The following is a 23,170-nucleotide window of genomic DNA, read 5'->3' on the forward strand; positions in this document are numbered from 1 at the left end:
CCCAGCCCGGCTCCTCGAATGGACAGACCTGCCCTGCCCCGCTACTCCCTCTGAAAGCTAGCTGGGTGGCACCCGTAGGGTTTCCCCGAGCTGCCAGGAAGGAGCCCTAGCGCAGAGCTAGGAGTAAGCCCTGAGCACCACTGGGTGTGGCCCCCAACTCTCACACAGACACACACACACACACAGACACACAGACACACACACACACACACACACGAAGACAGCCTGGCACACCAGAGAGATCATTATAAACTGTAATGCAGGGGAGAGCACTTGCCTTGCAAGTGGTTGGCTCAGGTTCAATTGCTGACACCACATACGGTACCCTGAGCCCTGCCAGGAGTGATCCCTGAGCATAGCACTAGGAGTAAGGCCCTAAAAGCGGGGGGAGAGAGAGAGAGAGAGAGAGAGAGAGAGAGAGAGAGAGAGAGAGAGGTGACTCAATTAAAATATTAATTATGGAGCACAGCGGGTAGGGCGCTTGCCTTGCACGCGGTCAACCTGGGTTCGATTCCCAGCATCCCATATGGTCCCCCGAGCACTGCCAGGGGTAATTCCTGAGTGTAGAGCCAGGAGTAACCCCTGTGCATCCCCGGGTGTGACCCAAAAAGCAAAAAAAAAAAAAAAATTAAAATAAGTATTGGGCTGGAGCTATAGTACAGCAGGTAGGGTGTTTGCCTTGCACGCAGCTGACCCGGGTTCAATCTCCAGCATCCCAGATGGTTCCCTGAGCACTGCCAGGAGTAATTCCTGAGTGTAGAGCCAGGAGTAACCCCTGAGTATTGCCGAGTGTGATCAAAAGAGCAAATAAATAAATAAAAAGTAATGAATTAAAAAGAGAGAGTCTGGGACACTACTTTTGCTTCCTCTCTTAAGAACCAGGGCTGGAGTACAGTGGTAAAGTGCTGAGTAATACTGGGTATAGAAAAAAAAAAAAAAGAAAGAAAAAGAACCAAGTGCGTGTGTGTGTGATGGGTGTTTGGTGTCTGGGTTCCACGGCCAGTCAGCTCCTGCCCCTCCACCCAGGAGTCCCAGGGAGGAAAACCCAGCTGTTCTGGGCTCTGAGGTCACAGGTCAGTCAAAAGTCTTCCCACGCATCTCCCCGGCTGTCTGATGCGGAGCTGGTTCTCTGAGGACTCGGTCTCAGCGTCCCAGATGCGGAGTCAGCAAGGCCAGACCAGTTCCGTCCAGACGCCACACTCAAACCATCCTCTGGCACTCTCAGCAACGGCCCATGCAAATGAAGGGACCAGTGAAACTACCCGTTTTTCAGAAAGTGTGAAATTTCCCCGAAGTGGATGGGGTGAAGCAGACGCTGACCACAAGTGAAGAGAACATCTGTAAGAGAAATACTCCAGCCATGGGTCCACCCAAAGCACCCAAAGAATGACCCTTGGGTGTGAAAACCTCAAATATTTTAGCAAAACAGGACCCTCTTGCTGCAATGGACCAATTCTCCCTCCAACTAAAGTAGGCAAGTTGCAATCAAATTCCAAACGCTGCCCATCGTGGGCTCACACTAAACTTTATTTTTTATTCCCTGCAGTTCATTTTTGGTTTGGTTTTTAAATATAAATTGTGAATAAGGTGTACGTGATTTGATAAACATACTGAGGCTGGAGCGATAGCACAGCGGGTAGGGCATTTGCCTTGCATCCGGCCGACCCAGGTTCGATTGCTCCATCCTTCTCAGAGAGCCTGGCAAGCTACAGAGAGTATCCCGCCCGCAGGGCAAAGCCTGGCAAGCCAACAGAGCCTGGCAAGCTAGCTGTGGTATATTCGATATGCCAAAAACAGTAACAACAAGTCTCACAAAGGAAACGTTACTTGCCCGCTCGAGCAAATTGATGAACAACGGGACAACAGTGCAACATAGGGAAGTGATCACTGCAAGTGAACTAATTAATATCATGGTTACTCTGTGGTGTGTGTGTGTGTGTGTGTGTGTGTGTGTGTGTGTGTTTTGTAGGGTGCACCTGAAATCTAGCCTCTGAGTCCATTTCCAGGATTCGATCCAGAGTTAGTGACGGGAGCCATCCAGCTATGGGTTCAATTTCTAGATTCATCCAAATTGCTACTTTGTATCCCCAGAACCCACTTCTTCTCTCAGTTCTGGCATCTAATTCCCAGATCCTGGTATCTTCATTTATTTTTTTAATGCTTTATTTTCCAGGTTAAGTCCCCAATCTGGAAGGCTTTCCCCACGCCACGGCTGGGCATGCTCTGTCCTCTTTGTGAGTAAACTGACTGCAGGCAGCCGTCCAGGGCACGGGATGCAGAGAGGAGACGCCATCCCAGCCCTGTCCCCCTACCCCCACCCCACTCCGGACTCCCCCGAAACCGCAGACATTCTCCCCCCAGGATGACCACTAAGGTCCCCTGGGAGTTCCCAGGGCGGTGGGTTAGTGGGGGGGGTGCGGGGGGTCGTCTGGCCAGCCTCGAGATACACTGAACCACACACTGAAAATCTCCGCCCTGCGGGCCAGCCGCCCGGGTCTGCGTCTGCACGCTTGGGTCGTGCATGGGGAAACTGGGGAAACTGAGGCCACCTCGGCCCTGCACTCGGCGGCTCTACGCGTAATCCAACGGACGCCCCCTCGGTACGGCAGCCGGAGCCTGGCAAGCCGCTGGGGCCCCCCAGCCCCGCGCCCACCCCGCTTCCAGGCGGGGGCCCCCGGCGGGGGCGGAGCCTCAGCGCCCCGCTAGCCCGCCCACCAGCCCGCGCCCCTACACTCGGCGGGGCGCCCCCCAGCCCGTCCGCGCGGCGGCCCGGCCCCTCCCCGCCCCGTGTCCCCGCCGTCCCCTCCCGCCCCCGGAGGGAGGAGGAGACTGGCTGGCCCGCCCGGCCCCAGCAGTGCCCGGCGCGAAGGCGCGGACGTCCGGAGCCCGCGAGTGTCCCCGGCCGAGGTGAGCGCGGGGGGCGGGCGGCCAGCGCGTCCCGGGCGGGACCCCCCCACCCCCCGCCTAGCCCCTCCAGGCCGCTGGGCCTGCCGCGGGACGGAAGGGGTTAAGGGGGGGGCGTGCTGCTCAGACCCCCCGAACTCGACAGAACTTTTCCAGCCCCCCCGGCCACCCCCCCCACCTCCAGGCCCCCGCCCCAGCCCGGGGGGTCTCGCGCCTGGAGGGGCTCCCGGGATGGGGGCGCCGCGGGGGGAGGCCCAGGCCGCCTCTGGAATGCGCCGGACACCCGGGAGGGGGGCGGCGGGCGGAGGCGGAATTTGGAACCTTCCCGGGGGACCCAACGTGGTCTCCATGGCGAGCGCGGGACGGACGGGCAGCGCAGCCAATCGGAGCACAGCACCGCTCGGGGGCGACCAATGGGAGGCCAGTGTGTGAGTGGGCGGGACCTCGCGGCGCTGGGTCGGGAACCCCCGCCGCCCGCCGCTGGGGGTGGTTTGGGGGGACCCGGGGGGACCCGGGCGGCCCGCTGGACCCAACGGCTGGGGCAGGGGCCAGGAAATGAGCTCTTAGGTCACTGGCGGCCAGGGACGCCGGGAAGTGGACTTCTGGAAGCAGATGGGGCTGATGGGGCAGAGGCTTGTTGTCCTGCCGAGTTCTGTGGGCGCCGTCAGGCTCTGGGCAGCCCCTCGCTCGCCCGGGCTGGGTTTTCTCGGGGTGTGGGTGGTCCCGGGTCCCTGGATGGGTTGCATGGGTTCAGGGCCACACAGCCCGTTTGAGATTCAGGTTGCCCACCTGTTGCACAGAACTTGCGAGATCTTGCTCGAGGCTCGCCCCATCCATCATGCGGGCGAAGGTAATGGGGCAGGGAGGGACCTAGAGGGACAGAGGGACCTAGAGGGACAGAGGGACCTAGAGGGACAGAGGGACCTGCCCCTCGGACCAGCGGCCTAGAAGAGTGACTGGGGGCAGCGGGCGTCGGCCCGGTGAAGGGGTGCCACCCTCGCCGTACGTGTGCTCTGGGTTGATGCCTAAGGAGTCCGTGATGCAGGAGGGAAGCATCCGTCTGGCCCCCAGCCTCTGTGTGTGTGTGTGTGTGTGTGTGTATCTGTCTGTGCCACCCTCTCGGTATGTGTTCTCTGGGCTGATGCCTAAGGAGCCCGAGATGCAGGAGGGAAGCATCCGTCCGGCCCCCAGCCTGTGTGTGTGTGTGTGTGTGTGTGTGTGCGCGCGTGCGCGCATCTGTCTGTGCCACCCTCTCGGTACGTGTTCACTGGGCTGATGCCTAAGGAGCCCGAGATGCAGGAGGGAAGCATCCGTCCGGCCCCCAGCCTGTGTGTGTGTGTGTGTGTGTGTGTCCATCTGTGAACAGGGGTGAACAGGCCAAGGTGCCTCCCAGTGGATTCAGGTGCTCCCGGAGGGACGCTCAGGTCTGCCCCCGAGGGATGTGGTAGCTGAAGCCTCAGCATCAGTCGGAGGGACAGGTGTCACGGTTTGCGGGCTGCCCAGCCGTGGACCCTGCACTTATTCAATCAGGCTGCCCTCTGCGGTTTCCTGCCGGCTCTGCTCCCTGCCCACAGCCAGGCGTGGGGCCAGGGGACAGCCCCACAGCCCCACCTTGCAGGTCCTGGGAGGACAGAGGGGGGAACTGTGCTGTGGGGGGGGGGTTATGCAGTGAGGCCCCAGGTCACCCCCTCAAGTCCCCTTTGCTGGCCCACATGCAGGCTCAGTATCACTCAGTGGACACTGGGTCATCCAAACATGCTAAGGACAGGACACAGCTGTCCATCTGTGGGTCAGTTAAGCTTCAGTGTGTGAGAGGCCTGAGACTGGGTCTGGGTCTGGGTCTGAAATGACCTCTGACCTCTGACCTGAGCTTGGCCACTGACAGACCCCCGAAGTTTGCCTGTCCTGGAGCCTAGCCACTGAGCCAGTCCTGAGCCTCCAGGGGTCACACACCTCCCTGGTCACAGGGGTCCCCTCCCAGTGGCATCTGCCCAGCTCCCACCCCACCCCACCCCCAGCCTGGAAACATTTATGCTACATCTGCTGCAGGCTGGCCTGAGCTGCCCACCCCCACCTTCTCCTGGGGCTGCTGCTGCTGAGGAACCGGAGGGGGTGGGGGACCCAGTGTTTGGGTGCGCTCACTACAGAGCAGAGATCAGAGAGAGCTTCCTCGGGGAGGGGAAACCCCGCGGGTTCTGAAGGATGTGTAGGAGTTTGCTGGTAGGAGAGGGGCTGGAGGGATAGCACAGTCAGGGGGGCTCTTGCCTTGCAACGCAGCCCACTTGGGTTCAATCCCAGCATCCTGCAGGGTCCCCCGAGCACCACGAGGAGTACTTCTAGCATCGCCAGGTGTGGCCCACCACACACCCCCCCAAAAAAAAGGAGAGAAGATACGTTGAAGAGACGTTGCAGCTCACAGGCTGCAGGAAGCACGTGCCTTTCTGCCGGCAGGTGATGCAGCCGGTCTCAGAGCAGCCTGCTGCCCAGGCGCTGACCCCCACTCTTCGTGCCGCACCGCCGAGTCCGCCCTGCAGCCCCCCGAAAACAAACGCTGCTTCCTGTCCTGGCTGCCCCGGGCACAGAGGCGGCCAGTCTGGGAGAGGGCGGCCGGGGCAGGGAGACGCCAGCGTGTGCGGGAGGTGGGGGATTCTGAGGCTGAGGAGGAGCGGTGAGCAGCTGAGCGGGACCCCGTCTGGGCGGGGAGGGGCTGTGTGGCTGAGCCGGGAGCCCCCCCATCACACACCTGCACACGCCCTGGGAAAGGCCCCAGGCGGGCAGGGCCTGTGTGCGCCCCCGAGGCCGTGCAGGCAGGGGGGCGGGGAGCAGTGCTCACTGGATGGAGTCTGACTGCCCTGAGGCCCTGGGTGTGCAGGATTCCTGGAGTGCTGGCCGGGCCTAGGGGTTCCCCCCCACCGCCCCAAAAACCGGCCTTGGGCCCCCACCCCACTCAGAGGACAGGCAGGCGGGCTGCTGAGCTTCCGCGAGGGGCTGGGCCAGGCTGCAGGAAACGGGAGCTGCTTCTGGAACTGCCCTGCACCCCACCCCCGCCCCCTCCTTCACTCCCCCTGCGTTCAGCGGGAAGCCTGGGAGCCATTAGGGCTCAGGGTGGTGCCCGCCCGCCCTGCCCCTGCAACAGACTGGGGATTCCTGGAAGGAGCCGCTGCCCACGCCCCCAGGCCTGGCAGCGCCCCACGCGGGGCTCCCTCTCCGCCTTGCCCACCTCAGCTCAGGGGCTGCCTGGGCGGGATCCCCTCACCACCCCCCTCACAGCTAGGCGCGGGGGCGTCCGGCTGGCAGCGGATTTCCTGCCTGCCTCCTCCTCCGCAGAGCAGACGCTCACATTGTTTTCCTTTTCCAAGAGTATCACATGGTGACGCCTGGCGGGGAAAGTCTGGAGAGGAGGAACGGGAGTGTGGCAGTGCGCGCATGTGTGTGTGTGCGCGTCTGTGGGCGTGTGTGCCTGTGTGTGAGTGGAAGTGCTCGTTGTGTGCGTGTGTGTACATGTGTTTGCACGTATGCGAGTGACTGTGACTCTGGATGTGTGCGTGTAGGTCAGTGTGCACCTGTATGTGTGTGTGTGTGCGTGTGTGTGAGTGTGCATGTGTGTGTGTGAGTGTGCATGTGTGTGTGTGCGTGTGAGTGTGTGTACGCCTGTGTGGAGCGTTTGTCCATCACTGCCTGTGCTTGCAGTGATAATTCTACCCTCTGTTTCTTTGGCTTCACCCCAGACAGCAGCTTCGGGCCCGGTTTCGTCACCACACTCACAGTCCCTCAGCTTCTCCTGGGCCTGTTTCCCTCCTGCCAGAAGGAGATCGGGTGAGGGGAAAACCAGTACTCAATCCAAGGGTCTTAATTTTCATCTTATTTGTTTTGCTTTTTTTGGAGGGGTCACACCCGGCAATGCACAGGGGTTACTCCTGGCTCTGCACTCAGGAATTACTCCTGGCAGTGCTCGGGAGACCATGTGGGATGCCGGGATCAAACCCGGGTCGGCCGTGTGCAAGGCAAACGCCCTACCCGCTGTGCTATCAGCCCAATCCAGGGTCTCAGACTCACCTGCTTGTTTAAAACAGTTCCCGGGGGAGCAGCAAAGGAACACAGGCACAAAGCCCCACCCCGGCAGAGCTGTGGCCAATCAGCAGCCTTTTCTTTGTGTCCCACTGACTGCTGAGGGACCCCTGACAGGCAGACTGCCCTTTGGGACAGGGGACAGGAGTCTTTGAGTGTGCTGAGGAGCCCGTGGCCACCTGGGTTGGAGGGTCAGTGAACAGCAAGGAGGCGGTGCTGGCGATTCCGTGGGCCAACTCGGCAGTGCTTGGGGCCCTCAAGGACTCACTTTGCAGTGCTCAGGGGACCGGGCAGGAAACCAAGCAAGTCCTGTGCCTTAGCCCCCCGCAGTGAGGCCCTTCCTGGGCCCGTGAAGAGACTGCTTGGTCCCAGTGGGCTCACACCTGCACGTCAGATACCTCGGTGAACCCGCATCAACCACACGCCCCTACTCAGACTCAGAGCACCCAGGCAGACGGCGCGTGCTCAAAGGCACACCATGGAGAGGTGCAGAGATGGTCCCAGACACGTGTGCCAAATGGGCACACACAGACTCAGCCTCACCTCTGCACAAGTAGGCAGGTGTGCGCACACACATGCACACACACTCTTGTGAAAGCAGAGGCACACTCCCACATACAGACACACTGCCCCCTGGTGGTATAAAATGGACACTGGTCATGCCTGCAGGGCAAGGGAGCACTGGGGCAGTGGGGCGGCTGAGGGGTGCTGCATGGGCATGTGGACCCCCAGGCTGGCACATGGCATGTGAGCTGAGCCCGGAGGGGGCCTGCTGGGCGGCGCAGGCAGAGCTCGGGGTTCAGGTCAGGGACCTGGTGGGGTTTGGATTGAAGGATGTGCAGCTGGAGCCCCCGTGGGGAAGGCTTGGCAGTGCCCCCGAGAGGGGTCATCACCACTGGCAGTGGCCGGGGCTGGCCGCTGGAGTGACCAGCACTGTATTTTTGTACACCACCGTGGTTGCTTTTTTTGTTTTGTTTTGGTTGGGGACACCCAGTGGTCTGTGCTCAGAGATCACTTCTGGCAGTGCTCAGGGACCTTATGCAATGCCAGGAAGCAACCCAGTGACCGCTGCATGCAAGGCCAGCACCCTACAGGCCATGTTCTCTCTCCAGCCCTACCCACTGTACCATCTCTCTGGCCCCCTACCTGCTCCAGCCCTACCCACTGACCATCTCTCCAGCCCTACCCACTGTACCATCTCTTTGGCCCCCTACCTGCTGTACCATCTCTTCGACTCCTGGCTGCTGCTTTGTTTGTTTCAGTTTGGGGTCACTCCCCAGAGATGCTCAGGGCTTACTCCTGACTCTGCACTCGGGGTGTCCCTCCTGGCGGGGCTCAGGGGGTCATACCAGCGCTGAGTGAGGTTACCCATTGTACCATCACGCTGGCCCCTCCTTGGCTGCTGCTTTTTTTGCCCCTCAGCACCAGGGATCACACATGTGCTCCAGCCCTGTTGCTGTCTCCCGGCGCTGGAGAATAGGCTTGGGTGTCCTTGCCGCTGCTGCAGGCATGCCCGCCCTGTGTGTCACTGTGCCTGTGTGGTTCTCCGAGCCTCCCAGTGTTTGCATTCGGACCCCTGACACCACATCTGGTCCAGTCCAGGCTTCACCTGCTGAACCCTGTGCTCCTGGGTGCCTCGAGTCAGTCCCCTGATGTCTGCCGGGACAACGGGAGGTCCTGAGCATGGCGGCTGGCGGAGGGCAGACTCCTCACATGGTGTCCCCGCCATGTGGCGTAGGTGCTGGGACTTAAACAGTGGCCGGGAGCCAGCCCCAGCCTTCCGCAAACTCCTAGTCTGACGTGTGGGAGGAGGCGCAGACAGGATCACAGACAGGTGAACAGTACCGCAGAGACGGCCTGTGCGGTGATGGAAAAACCATTCACCACCTGTAGTCCAAGCGGACTTCTAGGAGGCGGTGATGTCTTAGATACCCAAGGCTGACAAGAGCTAGTCCCGTGCAGGAAGAGGCAGGCCCAGAGGCAGGGTGGAGCAGTCAAGACGTTCCGTTGTGAGCTGAGCCAGAACGTGTGGACAGCTGCCACGCTGCAGGTGGATTCGAGGGGCAGCCAGAGAGCTGCAAACGGAGAAGCGGTGGCAGCCCCCTGCCCACCACTGCCGCCTTCCCGCCTTTGCGAACGCTGTTTGCCCCTCCCGCTGCCCCCACGGGCCGGTGGGGTGTCCAAACAGTGGCCCCAGCCTAGTAACGCGGTTCTCCCACAGGTCCGAGGAGGCACCCACGTATACACACACCCGGCGACGAGGCACAGCGGAGAGGGGTGACCAACATGCGCCATCGGATCGCGCCCGCCACGCGCCCCCCGCACCGCGTCTGAGCCGGGCGGCGAGTTCAAGCCCAGCCCCGCTGCCCGTGCGGCCGCACCATGAGCCACGGGGCGAGCCCGCGCCTGGCCGAGTCCCCGCAGCTGTCCAAGGGCAGCCTGCTCACCATCCTGGGCAGCCCCGTGCCGCCCGAGCGCGGCGGGGACTCCCTGCCGCCCACGCCGCCCAGCGGCACGCCCTCGCCGGGGCCGCAGCCGCCGCCGCTGCCGCTGCCGCTGCCCCTGCCCCCGGCGCCCGCGCTGCTGGCCGACGGCGACTGGGAGAGCCGCGAGGAGCTGCGGCTGCGGGAGCTGGAGGAGGCGCGCGCGCGCGCGGCGCAAATGGAGAAGACCATGCGCTGGTGGTCGGACTGCACGGCCAACTGGCGGGAGAAGTGGAGCAAGGTGCGCGCCGAGCGGAACCGCGCGCGCGAGGAGGTGCGCCAGTTGCGCCAGCGCCTGGACGCGCTCACCAAGGAGCTGGCGGGCGCGCGGCGCGAGCGCCAGGAGGCGCAGGGAGAGTGCGAGGCGCGGGGCCGCGAGCTGGCGCGGCTGCGGGGCGCCCGCGACGGTCCCGAGACGGAGCCCGAGAGGGAGCACGAGCCGGTGCGCGACGTCGGGTCCGAGAGGCCCCAAGGCAGCCAGGTGAGCGCGGAGGGAGGCGGCGCGGCTGGGGAGATGCGCGCGCGCCGGGAGTGCCCAGCGCATCAGGGCAGAAGCGGCCGCCGCCGCCGCTGCTGCAGCGTGGAACTGGGAATATTTTAAGGTCCTCGGAGCCCCCAGATCAAGCCCTTTCTGAGACCCCCAGGAGGGAAGAGTCTCAGGTTTCGGGGAGGGGGTGGGGGTCCCAGTTGAACAATCTGTTCAGTCAACAGAACCGAGGGCTCTTAGATAGCATCCATCAGAAAGCAACTAGCAGGAGCTATAGCGCGGAGGGGAGGGTGCTTGCCTTGCACGCGGCCGACCGGAGTTCCATCCCCGGCATCGCACTTATGGTCTCCCAGCACCGCCAGGAGTGACTCCTGAGCACATGGCCAGGACTCAGTAAGAGCTCAGAGTAGGTCCCGGGTCCAAGGGGGCGCGCAGCGGCTCTGGAAACTGGAAGGAACCGGTAGCTGCGTCCTGCAGTGATGCAGACGGAGCACTCATCCCCACATGCATTGTCCAGTGACAGCCCCCAGACCCTCCGAGTCAGAGTTAACCCACAGGTGACTAGGGGGGTAGCCGAACCCCATGAGTCCAGAGCCCCAAGCACTGGGCAGAGGACAGCCAGGAGCGCGGAGGGGCAGAGCCCGACTGGCTGCTGAGTTTCCCGCTGCCCTTTCTTGTCTCTCCCCTGCGGGCCAGTGTGCTCTTGCTTTTTGCCCCAGACTTCTGGCTCTGTTCCTGTCTGAGGGCTCAGCTCGCTGGCCCTTTCGGCCCATGACCTGTCTCTGCCAGGTTCCCTGTGGGTGAGATGGCTTCCCGGGCATCTCCAGACAGTCGCAGACGCTGGGAATTGGAATCTCAGCCCTGGGGCCTCGCACGGCCTGTCCTGGTCTGGATATGGAAGCCCGGGCAGGCTCTCTAGGAGGGTGGGGGCTGGGGGAGCAGGTATGAGCGGAGCTGGTGGTCAGAGGCCCACCCTGGGGGGCAGGCAGGGGTAGGGGAGCCAGGGGACCCAGCCTTGAGCTCCCATCAATGCGAGCCATGCAGTGACACTGGCCAACCTCCCCCCAACCCTGCCCTGGACGGCCCCCCCCGCCAGGGGGAAACAGAGACCCTGTGGCTGCAGTGGTGAAGGCGGACAAGAGAAGGAGGAAGGAGGAGGCCACGGAAGTGGGGTACCCCAGGGCCCAGAGGGCCGCGTAACGTCCCCCACAGCGCTGCCCCCAGACCCCGGGAGGCCAGGAGGCGGGGCCTTAGCAGGGGTCAGCCCGTGCCTCGGTGCCCGCAGGAGCTGGAGCTGGAGACCCTGCTGAAGAGCAGAGCCGAGGAGCCGGACGGCGGCTGGGAGGCGAGCAGCCTCGGGGCTGGGGCCCGCCGGGGCAGCGTGGGCCGCCTGGAGAGAAGCCGGCTGCCCTGGGAGGACGCGGTGGCCACGGAGGAAGACGCCTCCAAGCTGACCGCCCTGCGGCTGCGGCTGGACGAGTCCCAGAAGGTGCTGCTGAAGGAGCGCGAGTGAGTCAAGTGGGGCAGAGGGGGGGCGGGGCAGGGGCGGGGCCGGGAGGGGCGGGGTACCCTTGAATCAAGAGGCCACTGTGGGTTCCCAGGGGCCCGAGCAATAGTCCAGCGGGAAGGGTGCTGGCTCTGCATGTGGCCAGCCTGGGCTGGATCTCGGCATCCCTTTTGGTCCCCCAACCACCGCTGGGAGTAATTCCTGAGCGCAGAGCCCTGAGCACCTCTGGGCATGACTCAGAAGAGTCAAAAAATAAAGGAAAATGGGTTTCCTGGGAGGGAGACTCTCTGAGCTATTTGGGTTACAGCCTTGGGCTCTCGCAGCGACCCCGTGGGCCCTCCCTGCCAGCTTTTTCTTTTTTTGTGGCGTGGGGGAGCACATCCTGCGATGCTCAGGGGCTCCCCCTGGCTCTGCACTCAGGAAATGCTCCTGGCAGTGCTCAGGGCACCGTATGGGATGCCGGGGATTGAACCCGATCGGCCAAGTGTCCTACCGGCTCCAGCTCCAAGGGGCTGGAGTGATAGCACAGCAGGTAGGGTGTTTGCCTCGCACGAGGCCGACCCAAGTTCAATTCCCAGCATCCCATATGGTCCCCTGAGCACCGCCAGGAGTAATTCCTGAGTGCATGAGCCAGGAGTGACCCCTGTGCATCGCCGGGTGTGACCTAAAAACCAAAAACCAAAAAAAAAAAAAAAACAAGCTGCTGCTGCTGCTTTTTTTTTTTAATTTATTTTTAAATTCAGACTCTGGTGTTGAGGCATCTGCTCGGGGCCGGGCTCTGTGCCAGCCGTGAGGGGACAACCATAAATAAGACCAAATATGACCCGAGTGGTCAAGCCTGGCCTGGCACGCATGAGCCCTGGTTCCATCCCCGGCACCACATGGGCCCTGAGCACTGCCTAGTACCTAGTGGCCCCCAGCAGTACCCTGGTAGCCGCCAGACTGAGCATCCCGGGTGCGCCCCCCACACAATAATAAACAAGTCCCAGTCTTCGCAGTTTTCAGTCTCGCGGGGAGAGGGGACCGTGGGCTAAGAGATGGAGAAGCCAGCAGGGTGCAGTGACAGGGGGACACCAGTGAGGCAGCCGGGCCATGAATGAGTGACCTGGCGAGATGGGGCGGGCTGGAGATAGAAATATATTGAGGACAGTGTGTGAGACCCACGGGCCAGGCAGAGTGGCCAGGGAGGAAGGTGGACACGGAGCCCCTGGGCAGCAGCCGAGGACACAGACAAGCCCAAGACCGCCCTGCCAGCTGGCCAGGCGTGAGGAGGACAGGGCTGTGTGCGTGGCTGAGACAGGTGGTCACCGTCACTTTGGCCATGGCACGGCCTCCCTCTCAGAACTATTTGCAGTGCCTTTTTTTTTTTTTGCCACACCCAGCAGTGCTCAGGGCTCACTTTTTTTTTTTGCTTTTTGGGTCACACCCGGCGATGCACAGGGGTTATTCCTGGCTCTGCACTCAGGAATTACCTCTGGCAGTGCTCAGGGGACCATATGGGATGCTGGGAATCGAACTCGGGTCAGCCGCGTGCAAGGCAAACGCCCTACCCGCTGTGCTATCACTCCAGCCCCAGGGCTCACTCTTGGCTCTGTACTCAGGGATCATTCCTGGGTGGTGCTCAGGGGACCATGTGGGGTGCCGGGGACCGAACCCGGGTCAACTGCATGCAAGGCAAGCGTTGTGCTGTGACTCGGCCCCTGCAGTGTCCTCTTTCTACCCAGAGAGCAGTTTCCCAGATGCCGTCTCTTGTCCCTACACACCACTTTTTGCTTTGTTTTGTTTGGGGGCTGCGCCCAGGGGTGCTCAGGGCTTACTCCTGGCTGGTGCAGGGGACCATGTAGGGTGCCAGGGATTGAACCCGGGCCAGCCGCGTTCACGCCCCTTTTTAGACACTTGCTATGTGAAGGTGATGGCAGGGACGAGGGTGGTGCTTCTGTCAGCCCCGGTGAGTGCCAACAGACCCCAGTGCCAGCTGGGGGCCAGCGTGGAACAGATTCTGCCTCACCCTAACCCTGCCCGCTCCCTGGGCGCCAGTTAACTTCCAGCCACGGGCCCCACCTGCAGCAGACAGGAGGGAAAGGGACCAGTGATGAAGCAGACATCATCCCTTTTTCTCAATCCTCTTTTCTTTTTCACTTAATTTTGGTTTGGCACCCCCGGCAGTGCTAGGGGTCACTCCTGACTTGGTGCCGGGGTCTGAGCGGGCGCTGCCGTGCCAGGCCCAGGGCCCGAGCCTCCTGCACACACAGCACAGCTCGTCACCCGGGCCCAGGAATTGAGCTTCATGCATGTGACAAGGACGGGCTGGACCCACCCATCCCCACACCCCGTAGGGGTCAGGGTTGTCGAAGACCGATGTTGTAGGAGGAATAACGAGGCCTTGGTGCGTGGTACAAGGCTGACCTGCGGGAGCTCCGGGCCAGGTGCCGGGCTGAAGCTCTGTGTGTGTGTTTGCTCCGCTCGGACTCTCCCCAGGATGGCGCTGGGATCCTCGCAGATTCTGGGAAATGCCTCCACATTCACACAGACGGTCCTTGGCGTGGAGAGTTTCGTTGGAGTGTGGGTGGGCGGGGGCGGGGAGGGGGCGCTCCACAATCACGGATGCCCCAGGGAGTGGGGGCTGGGGCACAAGTCCTGGACATGTCAGCCTAGCTCTTACCCCCCGCACCCCCCCCAGTCACGTCACGCCCTGCTGAGGTGATGGCCGGAAACACCCGTGGTTCCTAGCAGGCTCCCAGAGGAGGTTTGGGCTCCTCGGAGAACCCCCATGAAAGCGTGAGGTGCTGTTTGGAGACTTAAGACTGGGTAGGGTGCTGCCTTGAACTCGGCCAACAAGGGTTTAGTCCCAGATCCCCCGATCCCGCCATGAGTGAGCACAGACCCAGGAGCACCATCACTGTGTGCTTCCCACTCAGGGAAAATAAAAAGGAGAAGAAATGTTGGACTCTGAAGAGGGGGTGCAGTGCAGACTGCGAGGGGACGAGCCCCCGTGCGAGGCCGGGACACAGGCTCCTGTTTGTGGCTCAGGGCAGAGGCTGGGGAACCCCCCAGTGAAGAGGGCAAGAGCTGACCCCCCTGTTCGAGAGTCCTTGGAGAAAACGTTCCAACTTCTCCAGCCGCCGAACCCCAAGTTCAAACCAAGCCTCAGAGGCTCCCTTGGTGACGAGCCCAGCGACCGGGCAGGGCAGACACCTGCTTACGGCAGCGAGTGCCCTGGGGACCTGGACAGCCCCACACTGAAAGCCGGGGGGGGGGGGGAGAGCTGCTTCCGGGAGACACGCAGAGAGGGGTGCCTGACCCCAGGCTGTGAATGCTGAAGCAGAAGCCTTGGGCCAGACGCGGTGAGGCTAAGCCACAGGCCTGTGCACTGGTGGCAGGGGGCCCGCCCCACGTGTGCCCCTGTGTCCCCCCCAGGGATAAGCTGGCCCTGAGCAGGAGCATCGAGAAGCTGGAGGGGGAGCTCAGCCAGTGGAAGATCAAGTACGAGGAGCTGAGCAAGGCCAAGCAGGAGATGCTCAAGCAGGTGAGTGTGGCCCGTGGCCGGGGCCAGCCACGGTACCTACTGTCACTGTCAGACAGGGGCCTGCCACAGGGACCGGCCAGCACAGAGCATGAGGACCAGTGACAGGGTCTGCCAGAGCCCCCCGCATCACGGAGACAGCTCTGGGGCGGGGCATGTGCCTGGCCTGTGCAGGGCCCAGTTTCACCTGACGCTGCCTACCCCTGCTCCTCCAGGGCGGCCCTGGAGGTCCCCAGCATCGTCAAGTCTAAGTGCCAGGCAGTCAGGCCTACCCCGGCAGTCCTGCCAAGACTGGTTCCCACCCACCCGCCCAGTGTGGCTGGGGAGAAGCCTCCAGGGAAGTGACGTGGGAGGCAAAACCTACAAGCATGGGGAGAAGGAGAGCCAGAGAGATGGTACAGGGAGGAGGCACTGGGAACAGAGAGATGGTGCAGGGGAGAGGCACTGGGAACAGAGAGATGGTACAGGGGAGAGGCACTGGGAGCAGAGAGATGGTACGGGGGAGGCACTGGGAACAGAGAGATGGTGCAGGGGAGAGGCATTGGGAACAGGGAGATGATACAGAAGAGAGGCACTGGGAGCTGAGAGATGATGCAAGGGAGAGGCACTGGGAGCAGAGAGATGGTGCAGGGGAGAGGCATTGGGAACAGGGAGATGATACAGAAGAGAGGCACTGGGAGCTGAGAGATGATGCAAGGGAGAGGCACTGGGAGCAGAGAGATGGTGCAGGGGAGAGGTACTGGGGAGCTGAGAGATGGTGCAGGGGAGAGGCACTGAGAACAGAGAGATGGTACAGGAGAGAGGCACTGGGAACAGAGAGATGGTACAGGGGAGAGGCACTGGGAGCAGAGAGATGGTACAGGGGGGAGGCACTGAGAACAGAGAGATGGTACAGGGGGGAAGCACTGGGAGCAGAGAGATGGTACAGGGGAGAGGCACTGGGAACAGAGATGGCGCAGGGGAGAGGCACTGGGAGCAGAAGGATGATGTAGGGGAGAGGCACTGGGGAACAGAGATGATACAGGGGAGAGGCACTGGGAGCAGAGAGATGGTACAGGAGAGAGGCACTGGGGAGCAGAGAGATGGTGCGGCGAGAGAGGCACTGGCCTTGTTTGCGGCTGACCCGGGCTAAGTCTTCAACACCCCTTTATAGTCCCCCAAGACCCACCAGGAGTGACCTCTGAGCACAGAGCCAGGAGTAAGCCCTGAGCACTGCCTATTGTGCCCCAACACCCACCAAATGGGTAGAAACCCTCTCGAGGGCTGTTGAGACAATGTGGGCAGATTTCCTGCAAAAGGCACAGCAAGTGCAGAGCTCCTGGGGCTGGAGTAAGCAGAGAGAGAGAGGGGGGGGGGGGGAGTAGTGAGTGAGAGCGGGGCTGGAAGGCAGTAATAGGCCACAGAGGAGCCAAGTCTGTAGATCAGGACCGAGGGGAGGAGCCTAGAAGTAGCGTGCACTGGGCTTCTGCGGGGTGCCAGCTCCCGGGGAACCCCTTGGCAGTTAGAAAGCTGATTGTATTCCGGATTCCACCTCTGCGGAGTGGAGGAGACTGGGGGCGGGCAGGGCTTCACGCCGCCTGTGCAGTTCTCCGTGGCCACCAGGGGGCGCTGCCCCTCCAGAGAAAGGCCGGCTGGACCTGCTGCCTTTCCGGAGGCTGGGGGGGATCTCGAACCTGTCTGCTCTGTGCCCTGAGAGAGACAGACGCTTATTGGAGAATTCTTAGCTTCCCACGCCCGCTTGTCCCCCAGAAGAACCTGCCTTGTTTTGTTGGCTTTGTTTGGGGGATTGAACCAAGACCTCTGCATGCAGAGCCTGTGCCCCTGCCCTTACGCCATCTCTCCGGTCCCAATCCGCGTTATTTTATGCTTTGTTTCATTTTGCTTGGGGCAGCATTCGGCTGTGCTTAGGGCTCCCTCCCGGCTCTGTGCTCAGCGATCGCTCCTGGTGGGGCTCTCCATATGGGATGCCAGGGATCGAACGGGGGGGAGCCACACGCAAGACCCGCGCCCTGCCAGCTATGCTCTCTTCTGCCCCTACTCTGTTATTTTCAAAGCACCCCAGGGCTGGAGAGATAGTCCAGTGGGTAGGACACTGGCCTTGCACACAGCTGACCCAGGTGCAGTCCCCAGCACCACATAGAGTTCGCCAGGCACTCCCAGGAATGATCCCTTAGTACAGACACAGGCGTAAACCCTGAGAACAGCTGGGTGGGACTCGGAAATCTATTTTAAGAAAGTAAACACTGATTCCGATATGACTGAAGGCCCTTGTTGAGATCTGCTGGGGGCTGGCCAGTGTGTGCCCAGGCCGCAGAAAGACATTCTCGGGTGCTGCGTGATGCGAGCTGGGCAGGGCAGGCGAGTCTCCCAAGACTGAGTCTCCCCCAGGCCCCCGTCCTGCAGAACGTGGCAGGAAGAGGAGCCGGAGCGATAGGATGGCGGGAAGGGCGTTGGCCTTGCATTCAGCTGACCCGCATTCGATCCCCAGCATCCCGTGTGGCCCCTGAGCACCACCGGGAGTGACCCTGAGTGCAGAGCCAGGATAAGCCCCGAGCATCATCGAGTGAGATCCCCACCCCCCAAAAAACTAACACAGCAGGTAGACCCCATAGGCCCTGCCAGGGACAAGAATGGGTGTGTTTCCGGTGCAGGACTGGGCTGTGCTCAGGACCAGGTGTGGTGGACTGGGGGGGAGCGGGGAGGAGCCAACTGAAGCAGGGGCGGTCCAGGGATGGGTGTGTCCAAGGGCCAGGCTGTGGGACCTGCGGGAACCGTCGCTGAGGGCCTGGGAGGCGGGAGGGTCCACTGCGGGGTCTTTGCTGCATGTCCAGCTTAGCGACAGGCTCCTTGCTGGACCCCCAGCACACACCCCGGAGCTGGTGCCCGGCTGGATCCCGGCAGCCCCGTCACTGGCCGTTTCTGTGCCACAGCTGAGTATCCTGAAGGAGGCCCACCAGGACGAGCTGGGCCGCATGTCCGAGGACCTGGAGGACGAGCTGGGGGCCCGGTCCAGCATGGACAGGAAGATGGCCGAGCTGAGGGGTGAGGTGAGGCCCCTGCCCGTCGCCTGGGTGCCCCCGGCCTGGGTCCCCACACGGAGGCCAGAAGCGCCCCGCACTCTGCACCCCAGGGTGGGGCGGGCGCGCCAGGCCCTCACCCCCTGCTCGCCGGCAGATGGAGCGGCTGCAGGCGGAGAACGCGGCCGAGTGGGGGCGCCGCGAGCGGCTGGAGACCGAGAAGCTGGGCCTGGAGCGGGAGACCAAGAAGCTGCGGGCGCAGGTCGGGGACCTGGAGGAGGCGCTGGCCCGCCGGCGGCGCCAGGCCACCAGCGCCCTGGACTGCGACCTGCGGGCCAGCCAGGCCGCGCTCTTCGAGAAGAACAAGGTGGGCTCGGTGGGCCGGGCGCGAGGCCGCGGTGGGCGGGGCGCAGGCTCAGCATGCAGGGGACCCAGGCTCCATCCCTGACTCCTCACGGTCGCCCACATACCACCCCTAGAGCAGAATCGGGACACACACACACACACACACACACACACACACACACACAGAGCAGCCACCCCAGCAGAGCCTCAGCACATCTCCAGGCTGCGCTCCCAGGGGTCTCCCTCCGCAGCCTCCGCGCCCCTCGGACAGCCGGTGGGTGGGAGATGCTTGGGGCAGGCACGACAGCACCCTGGACCCTCCCCACGTGTGTCCGCTGACTCTCAGCACCAACCCCCACCCCGGCCCCCAGGAGCTGGCCGACCTGAAGCACGTGCACGGGAAGTTGAAGAAGCAGCTGCAGGAGAAGGTGGCTGAGCTGGCACATGCCAACCGGCGGGTGGAGCAGCATGAGGCCGAGGTGAAGAAGCTGCGGCTCCGGGTGGAGGAGCTCAAGAAGGAGCTGGCCCAGGCGGAAGACGAGGTGAGGACAGGGAGGTGCCCTGGGTGCTGGACCCGGAGGGGGGAGTGTTGGAGGAGGTGGGAGGTGGAAGGGAGGGGAGCAGGGCTGAAGGGGGAGGACTGGAAGGAGCAGGGGTAGATAAAGCAGGGGTGAAGGGGGAGAATTGGAGAGAGCAGGAGCGGAGGGACCAGGGGTGGGGGAGCAGGGATGGATGAAGCCGGGGTGAGGGGGGAGGATTTGGGGGAGAAGGGGTGGAGGGAGCAGGGATGGATGAAGCAGGGGTGAAGGGGGAGGATTGGAGGGAGCAGGAGCGGAGGGACCAGGGGTGGGGGAGCAGCGATGGATGAAGCCGGGGTGAAGGGGGAGGATTTGGGGGAGAAGGGGTGGAGGGAGCAGGGATGGATGAAGCAGGGGTGAAGGGGGAAGATTGGAGGGAACAGGGGTGGGGAGAGCAGGAGTGGAGGGAGCAGGGGTGGGGGAGCAGGGCTGGGGTTCTTCACGACCTAGCTTCACAGGAGGCAGTTCTGCAGCGGGGCTCCCACAGAGGGATGGCAGGAGTTGCGGGCCCCAAGCTAGTGGCCCCGGGTGACCCTCAGGCTCTTGGCTCTGCTCCCGTGCAGCTGGACGAGGCCCACAACCAGGCGCGTAAGCTGCAGCGGTCGCTGGACGAGCAGACGGAGCACGGCGAGAACCTGCAAGTGCAGCTGGAGCATCTGCAGTCCAGGTGCCCTGCGGGGGGCCCAGGGGGGGCGGGCAGGGCCTGGCCGGCCACAGGAGCAGGACAGACCCAAGGCCCGGAGCCCGGGTCCCGGGGAGGACAAAGGAGGAAGCGTCTGGGGCAGCGTCCCTCCCTCCAGACAGGAAGGGCCACGGAGGGGGGGGGGGCGCACAGGAAGCACGGCCAGCCGGACCCGGGTGGGCCAGGGGTGGGGCCCAGGGGTGGGGGGTCACTGACCAGAACGTGGCCCCCCCAGGCCAGCTGGGACCTGGGAGGCCGCCCCCGCAAGGGCCTCGGGAGGACGCCCAGCCGGCCCCCTATGAATCACTCTCTCCCGGCAGAGGACGGCCGGCGCCCGTCCTGCCACCCCCGTCAGGGCCAGTTCAACCACAGCTCCTGCCCGTGCTTCCGGGGCCAGGCCCTGGGCAGGCCCTCACCCGCATTCGCCTGTTTGACGGCCCTGGCCTTGCCACCCGGCTGCCTGGGTGGCAGGGATCCCGGCGTGCTGTGAGGTCCTGGGCCACTGACTTAACCTCTCTGTGTCAGGGTTCTTTCTTCCCCTCGTCAGCTGTAAAATGGGCACGATAGCAGCACTTCCTTCCCTCTCGGCTGCGAGAGCTTAAAGACGCTCGTAAAAGGGCCGGGCAGGTCCTGAGCGCTGAGCCAGCTCCTGACTCAGCCCGAGCTCCTGGGGGCGGCTGTTTGGGTCCGAGACGGCGCTGTGCTCCCAGGAGAGAGGGGAAGGAAGGGCTTTTCTCTCTGGGGCGCCAGGCCCTCGGCCACATAGCCACAGCGCTGCACGGCACATTCACTCTGCACCGTGCTGAGGATCTGCCTGTGGCCTAGCCTCAGTTTCCCCCTCTGCCTGTCGTGCGGAGGCCCGGGGAGGGCCCCCAAGTCAGGCTTGGTGTCTGGCCAACGCTGCCCACTCCAGGGCTGCCCACCCCCAGCCCCAGGCACCCGCTCCTCCTGAGGCCACTTAGAACATTCTTCCACACGCTGCCCACTCCCCCCGAGTGGCGGGGGGCTGTGCTTTCCCTCCGGGGGGGCCCCGTGCGGTGGGCGGAGTCAGGGGGCCAACGACTCCTTTGATTTCCCAACTTTTGTGCTTTAATGTTCGGGGACAGGGCACTAAATCACGGCAGGCGGTAATGGAGGCGCGCGGCCCCCCACCCCGTGTTAATAATTCATGCCTTCCCGTAAGAGGCGGCCGGGGCCTGCTGCGGGGGGAGGGGCAGCCGTGCTTGCCTCATAAATTTTGGCTTGAGGAACGTCCACGGACGGAAGGACTGGGGGCTTTCTCACGGACACTGGGGTGGGAGAGACTCAGGCCCCCTCCCCTCAGCATCCCCCGCCCCAGGGTCTTGGGAGCCCAGCAACAGAGGGGCCTGGGGCTAGGGAATTAGTTAGCTGCAGCCCGGCATGCTCCCACCTCCCTCGGTTCAGCACGAGCAAGAGTACTGTGGCTACGGAGCTTCCCCTGCCTGCCTGCGGCTGACCTGGGTTCAGTCCCCCAGCATCCCATAGGGGCCCCTGAGCCCACCAGGAACGATCCCTGAGCTGGGGTGGCCCAAAACCAAACCAAAAAAATGGGATACGGTCCCAGGGAGCAGGGCCCCACCTGTGCCAGGCGACTGGAGGTGCTGGGGTGCTCCCTGACCCCCCTCCCCTCTGTTCGCCCCCCCAAGGCTCCGCCGGCAGCAGCAGAACGCCCCGCTCTTTGGCAAGATCCGCAGCGCTCGCTTTGGGAGCGAGGAGGCCGCGGACGGAGCCAGCGACCTGGACGAGGACGAGGACCTGCAGCTCCAGGTGTCCTGAGCGCACCCCCCACGCCGCGTCCCGCACGTCTCCTCTCCACCAAAGCACGCAAGCCGGGCAGGGTCCACCTGTGCCCGTCGTAGGCGGCAGTGCCCAGTCCCGACGCTCAGTCCGGGGTCACAGACACAGCGCTCACTCGCACCTGGCCTCAGCGACCCCCGCACCCAGCCCCTTTCTGCCTGGGGAGAAAAGCGGGTGTCGAGACCCCCCCATACACACCCGCCCTGGGCTGCGGGATTGGGCGGGACCCCTCCTTGTACAGTGTGGTCACCTCAGCCTGTGGTAATAAAGGGACTTGAGGCCAAGGGCTGCGTGCGTGAGGCGGGGGCGGGGGGGGGCGTGCGGGAGGGCACGGGGCCAGGCCTCGGGAAATGCCACTGTGCGTGCGTGAGAAAGTCACTGTCACTGGTGAAGAAGGGCCTTCCGAGATGCTGAGTGGCTCCGAACCAGCCCCTGGGAGGGGACGGAGCCTGGCCTGGTCCCAGGCCTGGTGCAGTCTCCCTGCAGGAGCGGTTTTCAGTTCTGCCGCCAGATGGAATCAGGTCTCTGCTCCCCGCCCCACTACCGGCGGTCTCGGTGGTCTCCGAGCCATCTCGACTCTTGAGCCCCTCTAGAAAGGAATTCATCTGGAGCTCAGCAGAGATTAGCTGGCACTGAAGTGGACGCCGCTGAGCCCCCCCCCCACCGCCCCCAGGACTGGCCAGTCAGGCTTTGCTGTGAGGAGTAAAGTCCCACAGCTGGGGGCCAGAGAGATAGTACAGTGGGTAGGGCACTTGCCTTGCACAGGGCTAGCTTGGGTTCGATCCCTGGCACCGCATATGTTCCCCCAAGTCCACCAGGAGTGATCCCTGAGCACAGAGCCGGGAGTATGTCCTGACCTCTGCCGGGTGTGGCCCCCCAAACCAAAAATAAGAATAAAAACTTTAAAAAAATAAAATCCCCGCAGCTGGTAGCTCATGGAGCTGCGGGTGTGAATCTTTTCACCTGTCCCCCCAGCCCTGCCTAGGGAAATTACCGGTCATTTAAAATATATATATTTTATTTCTAAGCCTTCTGTAACCAGCAGCTGGATATTAGATCTGGTGGAAGTGGTTATTAAAACAGTAGCACGGGCTCGGCAGCGAGGCCTCCTGAGCACCGCCGGGAGCCCGGGTGACCCCTGAGTTCCACTGAGCCCCCGCGGTGTGCCATCAGGCCTGCACCTCCGGGAGTGACCCCAGCTGCACCCCCCCCCCCCGCACAGCCTGAGACATGCCGCCCCTGCAAACACGTGCACCATCATTGTGTGCATTTCGGCTTTGGGGCCATGACGGGCAGTGCTCAAGGATGACTGGCTGTGCCCTGGTGAGAGGAGGTGGCGCCAAGCCGTGTGGCGGGGGCACGGGGTGCCAGAGAAGGAGCCTGGGCCTCCTGCGTGCACTCTGCCGCTGCCCTTTCTCCCCCTGCCCTGCACACGCTCTCCCATCTTTGCCAGTCCGAGGGAGGACTCCAGCTGCCTGCTTGCTGAAGGAGAGGCGTTGTCAGAAGCGTTCTAGCGTGTGGCAGGTAGTGAGCTCCCCGTGCTCCGGGGCATGCAAGGAGAAGCTGGCGTCAGGGGAGTCTTCAGAGGAGGGAGGCATGGAGAGGCATTTTTTTTTTTTTTTTGCTTTTTGGGTCACACCCAGCGATACTCAGGGGTTATTCCTGGCTTTGCACTCAGGAATTACTCCTGGCGGTGCTCAGGGGACCATATGGGATGCCGGAGATGGAACCCGGGTCAGCCATGTGCAAGGCAAACGC

At 63.0% G+C, this 23,170-nt stretch overlaps 1 protein-coding gene across 1 annotated transcript; it reads left to right on the forward strand.

Moving 5' to 3' along the window:
• Positions 1 to 2,842: 2,842 nt before the first annotated feature.
• CCDC102A (coiled-coil domain containing 102A) lies at positions 2,843 to 21,686 on the forward strand. Its single transcript, XM_055145927.1, has 9 exons — positions 2,843 to 2,907; positions 9,194 to 9,936; positions 11,228 to 11,451; positions 14,867 to 14,975; positions 17,903 to 18,019; positions 18,147 to 18,356; positions 18,706 to 18,876; positions 19,476 to 19,579; positions 21,262 to 21,686. The coding sequence occupies exons 2-9, from the start codon at positions 9,355 to 9,357 to the stop codon at positions 21,389 to 21,391; spliced, it is 1,647 nt and encodes a 548-aa protein (XP_055001902.1). The 5' UTR covers positions 2,843 to 2,907; positions 9,194 to 9,354; the 3' UTR covers positions 21,392 to 21,686.
• The last annotated feature ends 1,484 nt before the right edge of the window (positions 21,687 to 23,170 follow it).

This window comes from Sorex araneus, chromosome 8, assembly GCF_027595985.1.
Source record: "Sorex araneus isolate mSorAra2 chromosome 8, mSorAra2.pri, whole genome shotgun sequence".
Taxonomy (NCBI): domain Eukaryota; kingdom Metazoa; phylum Chordata; class Mammalia; order Eulipotyphla; family Soricidae; genus Sorex; species Sorex araneus.